The following is a 14,486-nucleotide window of genomic DNA, read 5'->3' as shown; positions in this document are numbered from 1 at the left end:
GAGGAGGGTATAATTACAGTGGTGGAGAAAAGGGGGTAGATTACATGGCAGAGTGAGGTAAAAGACACAGAAGAGATGGGCACTTAATTACCGTCTTATCTTATCCCAGACAGACCACAGAGAAATGGAACAAGGCTGACTTACACAGGGATTGATGGCAGGAAGGGACAGGTAGTCGATAGCACAAGGTGCACCTTGGCTCGGGGACAGGATAAAGCACGGTCCAGTCCAGAGATGCGGGGAGGCCTCACAGCGCTCGGAGGGTACGTCTTGCTTGCTCCAAGCTCAGCGCGCATCTGACGTCACCTCCCTCTTCCTGCGCATGCTCAGCGGGGAGTGACACGCCCTCGGCTGGTTGGCTCCGCCCCCCTGGGGCCGGTCCGCCGCTTCCATTGGGTGCGGGGGTTACCGGGCTCCGCCCTTGACGAGGAGCTGACAGGGAGCCCCTATTTGGTAACCCCGTCGAGCACATGTTCGATGGCAGCTCGTTGGGAAGGCCTCATGCCCTCCCAACACCCCCTACCAACCAAGCCGGAGTGAGGACGTGCACGCCGCCGCCGTTGCTGTTGTTGTTGTTGTTGCTGAACCGTGAGGAAGAGCTGCGGGGAGGTATTGGGAGGTCCTAAACTTCCTAACGGTGCCATACAATCACATTCTGGTGCAACGAAGGGTCAGAATTAATGGAAACGAGTCCTTAACTGACATAGACTAAGAATAACTAGCAAGATGTCCTATAGTTGTCTTACATGAGATGCGGTGAACCTGGGCACGACATTTAATGGGGGAAATAGGGGGAGGTTGGGTCTACAGAGTGTTGTTTACAGAAAATGGGACTAGGGAATGGGGGATTGGGGATAGTTGGGAAGTATTGAGGAAATAGGGGAATATTTACAAGCGGATATGGATGGATGCAAATCCCATATCCGCAACAATATGTTGATGTCATGGGTGCCTCCATTATGATGTCATCATTCACCAAGTACAAAACTTCATCCAATCAAGATGAAATTTGTTGAGCATCATCTTGGGATAAATTGGTGGAGAAAAAAAAATGATGTAATCGGTCACGTGATTTGGCAGCCATATTTGTTTTAACACAAAAGCCTTAAAAACCACTAAAAACACGTCCTGGTGACTGTGTGCAATCTCCGATTGTTCTTTCTTGTTATTCTTGTATAGGAGCTTATTGGAAGCATTGGAGAACCTTGACCTTTCCACACCAGAGGAAAGGTGTTGGAGACTGCTTATGGAAGAGATGCAGAACCACTTAGTAATTTATGTAATACAGGCAGTACGGATTTATGGTTTAATAAATTAAAGGGAGATTGTGTTTAATAAATTAAATGAAAAAATTAAAATAAATCACAAGCTGGTCAAATGCACATGAAATATGTCCTTCAATCCTGACAAATCTCTCTCTCCCTCTCTCCCTCTCTCTGAAAGTACCGCCTGGCAAATTTTTCCCCCTCAAATTTTGAATTTTGGGATTTAGCGATTCTTCGATTCTTCTTGCCCTTTCCTGTGCAAATATGCTCATTGAATTCCCAAAGAAACTTCACTTTCCTGCCGTGTTCAAACTATCTAATGATACAAATCGCTCTTCTTTTAAATCTTTAATACAGGTGACCCAGTCCTACTTGCCAGAGTGATGAACATGAACTGAATTCCCATGGATGTGTTCCAGAGGAATGTTGTTGTTCCATCTGATTTCATGAAAAGTGGTTTCTTATTTATGACCTGAAAGTTATTGATGTGGGGAAACTGTCTGCATATCAGCATACCTGTGGCATGGATTACATCCGAGCACAAATACTCCTTCATACACATCCCCTGTGCTTGTGTGTAAGGCCTTCTCACCATTGAATGTCTTCATCCTAAAATTGCTGAACAGGCCCAGATTTTACATAAATACCTAAACTTTTGAATGTTTTATATGTGGCCAAATCGGCATTCACATCAACATCTTATTATAATAGAGCAAACATATATGGTTATGTATGTCGCTATGTTTATATGCGACGAAAACGTCTTCTTCTTCAAAAAAAAAATTACCACCATCTTAATTAACCCTCTTAATTGCGTTAAGACTGCTGAGACCCCTCAGACCTTTGACGACCCTTTAATTCCCCCAAGACCCTTCAGACCCCGAATACCCAAAACACCCCGAACACCCAAAACACCTCAAAGACCCAAAATACCCTTAAAGGCCCAGAGGATCCAAAATACCCTGAAGACCCAAATGGCCCTGAAGACCCTGAAGACCCAAATGGCCCTGAAGACCCAAAACACCATGTAGACCCAAAAGACCAAAATGGTCAAAGATGTCTACCCCTCGGAAATGACGTGTGGTGAGGCGCGCAGAGTGCACCGAGTCACTCCAGTGTAATACAATTGCAGTATTATCTTAAGACATGCAATTTCGTTTCATGGCGATTCAAAGGGTGTGCGCTCGTGTGTGGTGAAAGTTTAAATTACTGTAACTGATTTAAAGAGAAGATAAGGCCTCAAGTACAGAGGTACTTCACATATTGGCACTTTGTCAGATCAAGGTACTCAGAGTGGCGTAAACATCAGGAAGAGTGGTATGTTTCCCTCTTCTCTGAAGGTTCATCCACCATGTACGCTCAAGTTGGCTGTGAGAAGGGTTCCTGTCATGTGCAGCCCGGATCGGAACAGCAGACTGTGCTCGTGTGTGGAATGAAGGTTGAGGAGACGGAAGGATTTCCCAAGATTCTGCAGATAAAAATCGAGGATGTGAATTCCTTTGGTCTGGAGGAAGAGCAAAGCGATCAGCCGAATGGTGAGTCGTGTGATTGACATCACTTCTGATGAGATCTGTGTTTGTTTAGTGCGCTATTTTTTGTTTACTTGATAGAGGCTCCTGAAAGATTGAGAGCAGAATGGAAGGGAATAAAATGCAGAGAGGAAACAACAGCAGAGTATAAGTGAGCGTGAGATGAAGGAGAGGGGAGAGAAGGACACATGGGGGTGAATAATGGCACAGAAGTTGAAGGAAACACAGGAAGAAGAGGAAGGGGAAACTGTAGATGATGAAACCAATCAACAAACAAACCAAAAGAGGTGAGGTGAGATAGAGTGAGGTGAAAGAGGAAGAGAAAAGATGTGAAAGAGGAAGAGAAAAGTTGTGAAAGAGGTGAGGTGAGAGGTTGGGGGAGATCACAATGACCTGGAAAAAGGGAATGCTCTGCAATGGGGTCACTTTGAGGTGAAAAAGATCATGGTTGGATGGAGGGTGATCTGAGATTGTGATAAACAGCTTTCTTGAAGACTGTGGGATGGTGGGGTGGGTTGGTGCAAACATTGATGAATTCAATGCATGTGATAATGGATGGCAGTTTATTTTCCATGTGTCGAGATTTGAACTCAGACAAGGTATCTCAAAGACGTGTGTGCATAACTCTCAGGTATCTTGCCAGTCCAGTCCTTCAATACAATTCGTAATCAACACGCGATTTTTCCAAGCCACTACTGAGCTTTGCTCAACTTTCTCACTTTCTCTTGTCATATGTTCTCTCCTTATCTCTCCTTATCATATGTTTCCTATGATATTGACACTCCTTATCATATGTTCATATGTCATGGCTTTGGCCTATTCATTCCATTCTCTGCATTTGTCAATATGTTAACCTGCCACACTCTGCCATTTTGTTTTCCGTGAGGATTCTTTCGAGACAAAAAAAAATAAAATCAACCTGTCACATGTTGGATCACAATTGTTTGTAATTTGAGAATAAACGCAGTTCAGTGGAGAAAACCTTCTCTATTTTCCCTTATCTCCATTTTTCTCACCTCTGTTTTGTTGGTTGTGATGTTGGGTGGTGGTGAAATTCCACTGAAGATGTGGTCAGGTTGGAAGCATCTCAACATCGAGGCAGTTTATACAGAACATAATGCTTTGATATCATAATGTTTTCACATGACGCCATTCCTGAGGGAAATGTTTTATTTTCTGTTCAAGAAAGATTGAGCGTAAAAAAATTTTTTTTCGATGATTTCTATTGATTTTAATGCAATCTATTTTGATCTATTTTAAGAGTGTGAAAACAGCCCTGCATGTGACACAAGAGTGCCTGCTTTTAATAAATCTGACTTTTTTCAGCATTATTTGTGGAAGTGAAAACTGACCACGACATTGATGTTCACCTGGACCGACACGAACCCATTGATGCCGAAGCTCCTTTCCTCAAGAACCATCCCCATGAAGGTTTCTGTCAATGTCCATACATTTTGATTTGAACAGTTTGATGATGAACTCTGGTGTGAAGAAAAAAAAAAACATGACGTTATTATTTAATTGCTTAAAGAAACTAGATGTTATTCATAAAATACTAACCCTGCGCAGCCAACTTGGTTCGAGGCAACTGTTCTGCTTTTTCAGGGTTTTTTTTTTCTTGGATCCAACATGGCTGCCAGACCACGTGAGCGATGACATCATAAATTTATATTCTCTAATCTAATTGTTGCATAGATCATGCTCAATAAATTTAAATCTGATCAGACCGAGCGTTGCCCCTGTCGAATTATGATGTCATAATTACGGCACCAATGACGTCATCGTTATCAATGTAATGAATGATGGAAAAGCCTTTTGCGAATGATGGAAAATCTCGATGTAACGACGATGCCATACACACTTTTTGTCCCCCGTCGCACAGCGGAGCGAAAGGGGGACTATGGTTATCCCCTCCGTCAGTGTGTCCGTCCGTGCGGGCGTGCGTGCGTAAGCGAAGGACCGCATTCGAATTTGGTGTGTGGGTGCAACTCACCGTCAAAATCAAAGATGGCCGCCGCCATGTATGTCTGAACCTTGAGATGAATATCTTGAAAAATAACCGAAGTACCAACTTCTAATTTGGTGTGTGGGTGTATCTCGGCATAAGGAAGAATGCTTTTGAAAATTGGGTCGCCACGTCAAAATCCAAGATGGCCGCCACCATATATATGTCTGAACCTTGTGAGCGAAATATCTTGAAAAATAAGCGAAGCACCAACTTCTAATCTGGTGTGTGGGTGTATCTAGGCACAAGCAAGAACGCTGTTTAAAATTGGGTCGCCACGTCAAAATCCAAGATGGCCGCCGCCATGTATGTCTGAACCTTGTGAGATGAATATCTTGAAAAATAAGCGAAGTACCAACTTCTAATTTGGTGTGTGGGTGTATCTCGGCATAAGGAAGAACGCTATTGTAAATTGGGTCGTCACGTCAAAATCCAAGATGGCCGCCACCATATATATATGTCTGAACCTGGTGAGCGAAATATCTTGAAAAATAAGCGAAGTACCAACTTCTAATCTGGTGTGTGGGTGTATCGAGGCATAAGGAAGAACGCTATTGAAAATTGGGTCGCCACGTCAAAATCCAAGATGGCCGCCTCCATGTATGTCTGATGTATGTATATTGTATGTATGTATATTGTATGTATATTGTGAGCGAAATATCATATCATAGCATGTTTTCTGCATCTTGCACTTTGTCAACTCACATCACTTCCCCGACGGGGGACCGAGGCGTAACGCTTTATTGAAATACCGACTGCTTTCCTGGAAGTCTTGGCAGTGTCCATGTGTTTTTTTTTTTTTAACCTCTCCCAACTTCCCACGCCCCCCCCGCCCCCCACCCCCGCTCCCCCCCCCCCTGCCCCAAGCCCTCTCCCTCCTACAGATCTCCCGATGACCCTGTTCTCTACTGTTGTACTTGTTAAACTTGAATCAAGCAGGATCTAAAAAACTAATACAAATACAACAAGAGTATATTAACACTAACAGATTATGTATATTAAGGGAGGTAATACAATCAGGCCATCTCGCAGAGTGCTATCTCAATCTTACCAGCATGAACCATTGTCTGGCTTCAGCTCACAGCAGGACAAGTCTCGCACGAACATCCGTGCAGCAAGAACTTAAATAGCCGCAAGTCCCTGGGGGTCAATACCTTCAATTGCTCTTCTTCTTCACAATCACCACAATCTTCCCTGCTGGAAAATGTCACTTCTACTCATGGCAAATCAGTCAAGCTAAACACTAATCTCCTATATAAGAGCGATGTCTGTCTGTGTCACCATTTTTCTCAGAGATGGCTGAACGGATCTTCATCAAACTTTCAGAGGTTCATCAGTGAGTGCCTGGGAGTGTTTTCGGCAAAAAAAACGATGACAAAAGAAAACTAGAACGCCACTCAGTGGAGCGCATACTCCCGCCATGGGTTTAGTTGGAATAATACGTTTTGTTTGACATCCCTGCTCCCCAAAACAATAAATGAAAAAGAAAGTAAGCCCGAACTGTCAGTGAATTTATTTTGATATATTTCGGAATTAGAGGAGAAAACCATCATTTAAGAATAAGAATAAAAGCTTTAATGCAGTAAAACAGAAAAAATCTTTCCCAAAGAAATTTCCCAAATAAATTCCTGGATCCGGTATAATATCCTGAGCTTCACAAAAAACTAATCAATTCTTCCTTATCCCAAGGCCAATCATCCCACCAACTTTCATCCAAATCCGTTCAGAACTTTTCCAGATATCTTGTTCACAAACACACGAACAAACACACACACACACACACACACACACACACACACACACACACACACACACACACACACACACACACACACACATGGACACGAGTGAATGCAATACTCCCTAGCGGGAGTAAGGATCTTTTTTTTGGAGTTAAAAAAAAAAATCGCTTGATCGTGCCTACGCCTTTTTAAAATTAATGACAGTTATATACAAGTACACAGTCGCATAAATAAATACAAAAAAATCACCAGACATTTGAATACAAATAAATCAAACAATTTCGGAAGTGTACGAAGTTGGTAGTATGGCTTCTTCTTCTTCCTGATCCACATTGCAGGTAACTCAAAAACGTGATGAACGCCACATTCACCCACCAGCATGTATATGAACCCCCTTCCTCTCCTGCCTCCCCCCCTCCCCTCCCCTTCTCCCCCTTTGCTCCCATTCCCCCCTCTCCTCCCCTCCCTCCCCCCTCACGCCTTACCCCCCTCTCCCCTTTCCCCCTCCCCCTTTCACCTTTCCCCCCTCTCGCCCCCTATCCCCCTCCCCTCCCCTTTCCTCAACCGAATAGGGAAGATTTCGACATGGAACAAAATGCACCATGCGAGTGATTCCCGGATGACGACAACGAGTCACGCAGCTCCCGCAATCCCCTGTCGGATCCCACGGTTCCACAGAAAGCATGAGAAAATGCATAGTCAGATAGTTGTCCTTGTCAGGGCGATATACGATGTCGTCGCCGAATTCCGCAAGCTCATTGTGCCGCATTGCGATTTTTTTTGTTTGTTTGTTTTTTCCATTCTTTATTTTCTGGGAAGGTTGACCCTCGAACACAAAAGCCACCGATCGCTGGTCTGTGATCAAATGATAATGTTTCCCGAGGAGAAAGTGGTTCCACTTACGCAAGGCCTCCACGATGGCGAAGGCCTCTTTCTCAACAGACGAGTAGCACCTCTCACTGTGTGATAACGTTCTGGAGCAGAAGGCCACGGGTCGGCCCGACTGATTCAAGGCAGCCGCGATTGCGTACTCTGAGGCATCAGTCTCAGCAACGAAGGGCACACTGTTATCAATTGATATTGCCACCGTTTGAGCAATATCCTCAATCAAATTGTGAAAAGCCATTTTGGCAGCTGAAGACAGCAGAAATTTTTTGCTTTCAACCAGAGGACGAATTTTCTCGGAATACTTCGGGATCCATTTGGAATTATGAGCGAACAGCCCCAGGATTCGTCTCGGCGCGGCTACGTCAGGAGGAGGTGGCATTTCTAATAGCCTTTTGTAATAATAGCATTTCTAATAATTTTCTATCTCTTTGCTGATGACTCCACTCTCTGCCGCTCCATTCCTCATCCCTCAGATCGGCAGTCTGCAGCCTCCTCGCTCTCTGCAGACCTGGACAAAATCACAGACTGGGCAAGCAAGTGGAACATGTCTTTCAATCCTGACAAATCTCTCACTCTTACGATGTCTCTCCGAAAAGACCGACTGGACAACCCTCCCATCCACTTTCTGAATAATCCTCTCCAAGAAGTTCTGTCACTCAAGCTTTTGGGTCTCACTATCTGCCATGATCTTTCCTGGGAAAACCACATTTCAAATCTGGCCTCCAAAGCCAGTCGCCGACTGGGCATCCTCCATCGTGCGAAGTCCTTCCTTGGCACACCTGAGCTCCTCACCACATACAAGGCTTTCATCCGCAGCTCAATGGAATACTGCTCTCCCCTCTGGGCTGGTGCTCCTGCCTCACACCTAGCTCGTCTTCACGCTGTTGAAACCAAAGCGTTCAGCATCATTGGAATCTCCTGTGATGAATCTACCTCCGAGGGCGTTTCACTTACTCACCGCAGGCAGGTTGGTGGTTTTTCTGTCTTCTACCGACTCCTCTCCGGCCTTGCTCCACCAGCTCTCTCTGGGCTCTGTGCCCCAAATATTCCTACAGGTCGCACAAGATCTGCCTGCAACCCTCTTATGGTTAAACTGCCAAAATCAAGACTCTCTGCTCAACTTCACTCCTTCATTCCTCTTTTCTCCCGCCTCTGGAACAAACTCCCTCACTCTTCAATCCCACTCCTCCCTCCAGGTCTTTAAAACAGCTGTTCACCACCATCTCTTATCTTCCCTCATCCAAAACCTTGATCTTTTCTACCCCCGCCAATTTCACCCCAAATCCACTTTTTTGAAATACCAACTTCTTTCCTGGAAGTCCTTGGTGTCCTTGTGTTTATACTTCTCCCAACCCCCCCCCCCCCCCCCTTCCCATGCCGCCTCCCCCCAAGCCCTCTCCCTCCCACACATTCCTGATGTCCCTGCTCTCAAATATTGTGTTTATGTGCTTCCCCTTCTCTCCCCATCTTGTCTACCGCTCCCCTTTTTATATACAGACTTGGCATTTAATATGGAATTTTTTTTTTGTGGGGGTGAACTTACTTTTCAAGATGTCTTAGAACCAAAAGTTCATTGGAATTATGTTGAAATTATTCTAGATTTTGTTAATGTGACCTTTAAAAGAAACAAAAACCACATTTGACATTTCGAAACAAATAAATTGATCCTTGAAAGTGATGTAAACTGATATTGAACTCAATTCATGGACAGTACTGTGTTAAACTTCTGTACGTTTTCCAGAAGTATCTCTTTATTTTGCACATTAGGCAAATTTTTTTGAAACAAAAACAAAAGTTAAATTACGACTGGGATTACGGACAGTAAAATTACAGTTCAGTTCTTCGTGTAACCCCCACGAGCATTCAGGAGAGCACGTACACGTTGAGGCATGCTGTTCACGAGATTTGCCAAGGTTTGGACAGGAATTGCTTGCCATGCAGTGACAATAGCCTGCTGCAATTCACACACAGAGGTCGGCTGCTGGTCCAAGTGGTCGATTTGACGCGTTAATTCTGCCCACAAGTTCTCTATCGGATTCATATCCGGGGACATGGCAGGCCACTCCATATGCTCTACACCACGGTCAGCAAGAAAGTGTTGGATCATGTGAACACGATGAGGCTGTGCATTGTCATCTTGGAAGACAAAGTTTCCTCGAAAGGCTGCACGAGCAAATGGAAGCAATGTTTCTTCCAGAATGGCCCTGTACTTGAACTGGTTCAGCTTTCCATTCAGAACAACTAGGTCAGTTTTGCCCCCTGCATGAAAAGCAGCCCAAACGGTCACCCCACCACCTCCAGCTTGGACTCTTGGCACTGTACAATCTTTGTTGTAGGCTTCATGCACTTGTCTGCGCACTCGGACGCGGCCATCTTGACGATAGACCAGAAATTTAGACTCGTCACTGAAGATCACGTGATTCCAGTGTCCTGGTTGCCATTGACGGTGCTCTCTGGTCCACTGCAATCGGCGCTGGCGGTGTTGTCTGGTCAGGCGTGGCTTTCTCAGGGGACGCCTGGCACGATAGCCTGCTTGAACCAGTCGTTGGTTGACTAGCCTTCTGGATACAGGCACATTTGTCAGTTGCTGCCACTCAGCCCTAAGCCGATTAGCTGACTTGGTACGGCCATTGCGGACTAACCGGTGCAGCTGGCGATCATCCCTCCTTGTGGTTCTGCGGGGACGTCCTGGCCTCAGTATTGGAGTAGGGACACCCCGCTGAGCATTTCGTTTCAGGATCTTTGACACCTGACCTTGAGTGATGCCATACTGTCGAGCAATAGCACGCTGTTTCATGCCGTAATTTCGTAAAGCCACCACTCCATGACAAACAGCATTGTCGAGTTGACGGACCATCTCCAGAGGAAGCGGCAATAACTTTTGGAGATGTGCAGCAGTTGTTTTCCACTAATACAGAACGCAACAACCCTTGTATACCCGACTGTGAAGCCAATCATCAAATGCACCTGTCCGTACATTTTGCCACGCCACCTGTGATATAATCCTGTTGTTGACTTCTTGCTGCGACAGACAATCAGTGACATCGTTCTTTAAACAAATAAATCACCAAAGTGTAAAAGAAACTCACCAGATTGATATACTGAGTTAAGAAAGTAAACCCAAGTCAAGAAAAAATATATATTCCACATTAAATGCCAAGTCTGTACTTTGTTTGTTTGTCTGTTTGATTTGTTTGTGTGATAAATGTTAGCTCTTTCACGAGCCTCGATTATGTATCCAAAAAAAAATAAAAATCAGTTGCCAACAGGACATGTCAGGGCGAATCGAGCCGTCTGAAATGGTATATCCCAAGAGATTTATAGTTTTAGCAGAGAACGTGCATTTGTCAGCATTGAGTGAGTTTGTACTTGCGAGTTACTTCCATGAATCGTTTCAAGCTATTGTCGTGCTCGTTCTGTGTTCGTCCACATACTGTGACCTTATCCACGTAAACAAAGGTGTCTTGAGATTCTCTTGAGATGCTATCTCATTGATGGCTCATTGGTAGCACACGACTCAGTTTGTTACCTTTAAGGGCATACGATGAAACTGATAGTCGCTGACCAGACTCAAATGCCGTGTACAGCTTATCAGACTCTCGGATCGAAATTTGATGACAGGCACTGCGCAAATCCAATGCACTGAATACTTGATATTTAGCCACTTCTCCTGCCATCTCGTCCATACGTGGCAATGGGTACGCATCTCGTTGCGTAAAACGATTAATAGTTTGGGAATAGTTTATCACCATCCGTTTGTGTGATTAGCACTGGTCGTCACCAATACCTGGGCCCGCCATGGCGATTTGCTCGGTTCGATGATACCTTCGGTGAGAAGTTTCCTGGTCTCCATCGCAACAAACTTCGCATGCTCCTGGGTAAGTCATCTTGACTTCACAGCGATCGGTTTACAATCGGTTCACAGCGATCGGATCGGTTTTTTTACAAAATTTTTACACAGCAATCCTCAGTTAAGTTGGCAAGTGGCGATGGTGGATCGACTACTACCTCTGCCAGACTACGGACTGAGAAGGTAGGGTTAGTACCCCCAAAATGCACATTTAAATCAGCATGCCTTCGCAACAAATCATGACCCAAGTGTAGATCAGCACATAAGTCTCTCAGAACCATCGTTTTCATGTTCTGGTACTTCGTCTCATTAGTTCCTCGTTCCACAACACAATATCGCCTTATCTCTTGATGTAACGATGATGCCATACACACTTTTTCCCATGGGGAGGATCGGCCAAGCATGGCGCTTCACTAACACAGCATTCACGAAGCTGTCCGAACTCCCCGTGTCGATCAGCGCATCGGCGACCTCCCCATTCACCGTGATCTTGACCACCGCTTTAGCGAGACTGCAGGGCGAAATAACGGAGAGGGTAGTGGCTTCCAATTGCATACCAGCAGAAATGTGTCCGACCGTTTTGACAGCTCGACACACCTTGGCATAATGTCCTTTCTTGCCACAATTATTACATGTGGCATTGCATGCTGGACACTGGATATGCAGATGTCTCCGATATCCACAGAAATAACATTTGGTCGGAGCTGATGTGGTCATCATTAACTTGGGAGTTGACTCCTCTGCCGACGATGGCTCACCATCGACCATTCCTTCCGATTTCTGGAGTGGGGGTCGTGTGGCGGAGACTGTTGATCGGAGTATCCTGAGATTGAGTGAGTGTCTGCATCTCCCCTCGTCGTCCCTCTGACGTCGAAGCATTCACAGGTCGGTAAGATCGCCCGTACGCGTCTGAGCGAGTTGCAAGGTACGAGCTTGTTCATGCGCATCATCAAGATTCACCAAGTCATTCTACAATAGCCGTTGTCGTATATGAGGCGATTGCAGACCAGTGAGAAAAGCATCACGCATTAAATCATCTTGAAGTTCCTGCAACGTACCAATCTTAAAGTTGCAATCTCCACTCAGGTGTCTCAAAGCTTGCACAAATTGCTCCAAAGTCTCTCCCGGCTCTTGTCGGTGGGGGGGGGGAGTCAATGGCGAGTGTAGATCGTTCCACGAGGCTTGACGTTCAAAGTCTTTCGAGCCTCGCAAGCGTTGGTATGGCTCGCGCAATGGGGTAAATATCGATAGACCGACGTTGACACAGGGTTAATGAGCACGTCGAGCTTATCTGCCTCCGTAACTTCATTGGACTCATAAGCCCTAAGGTATCGTCTGAAGACACAAATCCAGCGAGTCTGCTCTTCGCCGGCATTCACAGTGTTCGGATCCACGTCGAATGAATGATGGAAAATCCTTTTTGGTCAATATCAGGCTTTATTAAACTTGAATCAAGCAGGATCTAAGAAACGAATACAAATACAACAAGAGTATATTAATGCGAACAGATTATGTATTTTAAGCGAGGCCACTGTTGCCCTTGCTATGGTTGTGCACTGTACCTTTGTGCTCAAAATGTTTCACTATACGTTGAATGGCACAATTTGTGGGTCCATCACGTGTTCTGAGGTCGTATTGCCAGCAGAACCGGCAGGCAGAACGGGTGTCTACATATGATTTTGTCTGGTGCCACAGAGCCATCACTTTTGTCTTCTGCTCCACTGTCAATGGCATCGTTGAGTTACGGAGCTAAAAATCCCAGGGACAAATACCACAATAACACCACCAAACCCCGAAAAGGAAAACGGTATCGGTCAAAAAAACAAAGAAATGGCAGGAAGTCAAAGTTGTATCAATCCTTTTGAAACACCCTGCACATATGTCCATATATACATAATACATACGTACATGTCAAAAGATTTGCAGCTCACGATTCATATTGTGAAGGATGCGTTTCTTTACGAGCACAGCTGTCAAAGCCAAAAGACCACGTGAACAAATGTGACAGAAAGAATGTCATCTACAATATACAATGTGAAGACTGTGAAGCCAATTATGTGGGCCAAACATCCAAACGCTTAACCACAAGGCTAACTGAACTCCAACGTGCTGCAAAACAATAAGACAGGTTGTCATTGGTTGCGACACACATACACACATACACACATGCACACCAACACACATTCTCATGGGATTGGACCACGATCCTTGGCACAGGATATTTGAGAGTGAACTGCGAGATTATCGAATGACGAAGCTCGGGTTGTGGTCTGCCGGTTACGATAGTTTCCACGCACCTCGTCCCACTCTGGGGGTGTCGCCTTGTTCCTTAGTCGGTTGGTGGGGCGGGGTTTACTTGTCGATCGTAATGTCCGGACACTGTCGGTGATTGTTGTTGTTGTTATTGGTTAAATATGTGCGTTTATATGGCCGGCATCTTATAATTGTAAAAACAAAAGGAAAAACCACCGAGGGTAATCACAAACTGGGAGAGAACTAATCTTATATCCAACTGAGTCAACACAACGCCACCCTCCCGTGTGGTGACACGTAAACGATCTTAATCTCAGTTTTCCCTCCTTGATACATTGAGATGTCTCCGACCCGTACATGGTCCATACTATTACTATGCAATCCTATTTCCACTATGGTATTATATCCCCTTCCCCCACAAACGTAACAATATGTACATGTTTGTGTACGTTTGTCAGAATTATATCACGAGTATTGAGCAATATCAGATTTTTGTAAACCGCACCTTTCCTCTGCCATCTCCAGGCATTGCAAATCGTCATTGCTGGGCACCAAAGGGAGCTCGGCAGTGACGCACGCTGAAAGGGAGTACTCAGTTTTCACTCTGGTTGTTTGTTTGTTGTACACCGCTCCTTTCCTATGCCATCTCCAGGCATTGCAAATCGTCATTGCCGGGCACCAAAGGGGGCTCGGCAGTGACGCACGCTGAAAGAGAGTACTCAGTTTTCACTCTGGTTTCTTGCTTTCTTTCTTGTTGTACACCGCTCCTTTCCTATGCCATCTCAAGGCATTGCAAATCGTCATTGCCGGGCACCAAAGGGGGCTCGGCAGTGACGCACGCTGAAAGGGAGTACTCAGTTTTCACTCTGGTTTCTTGTTTTCTTGTTTTCTTTCTTGTTTTCTTTCTTGTTTGTTTGGTTGTCCGGGCGATATCTCAGCCATCCTTTGAGCTAG

At 45.1% G+C, this 14,486-nt stretch overlaps 1 protein-coding gene across 3 annotated transcripts in view; it reads left to right on the top strand.

Moving 5' to 3' along the window:
- The window catches only part of LOC137427334 (uncharacterized), a 359,992-nt gene that overhangs the window by 135,070 nt on the left and 210,436 nt on the right, over positions 1 to 14,486 (top strand). For all 3 annotated transcript variants that reach the window (XM_078777115.1, XM_078777116.1, XM_078777117.1), the window contains 2 exons: positions 2,606 to 2,800; positions 4,121 to 4,225. In XM_078777115.1, the coding sequence (XP_078633241.1) occupies positions 2,606 to 2,800; positions 4,121 to 4,225 (300 nt within the window). The remainder of the gene's footprint in view (positions 1 to 2,605; positions 2,801 to 4,120; positions 4,226 to 14,486) is intronic.

Source organism: Myxine glutinosa, chromosome 5 (genome assembly GCF_964187855.1).
Source record: "Myxine glutinosa chromosome 5, kmMyxGlut1.1, whole genome shotgun sequence".
In the NCBI taxonomy this organism is placed as follows: Eukaryota; Metazoa; Chordata; class Myxini; order Myxiniformes; family Myxinidae; genus Myxine; species Myxine glutinosa.
This window is presented reverse-complemented; position numbering and strand designations above follow the sequence as displayed.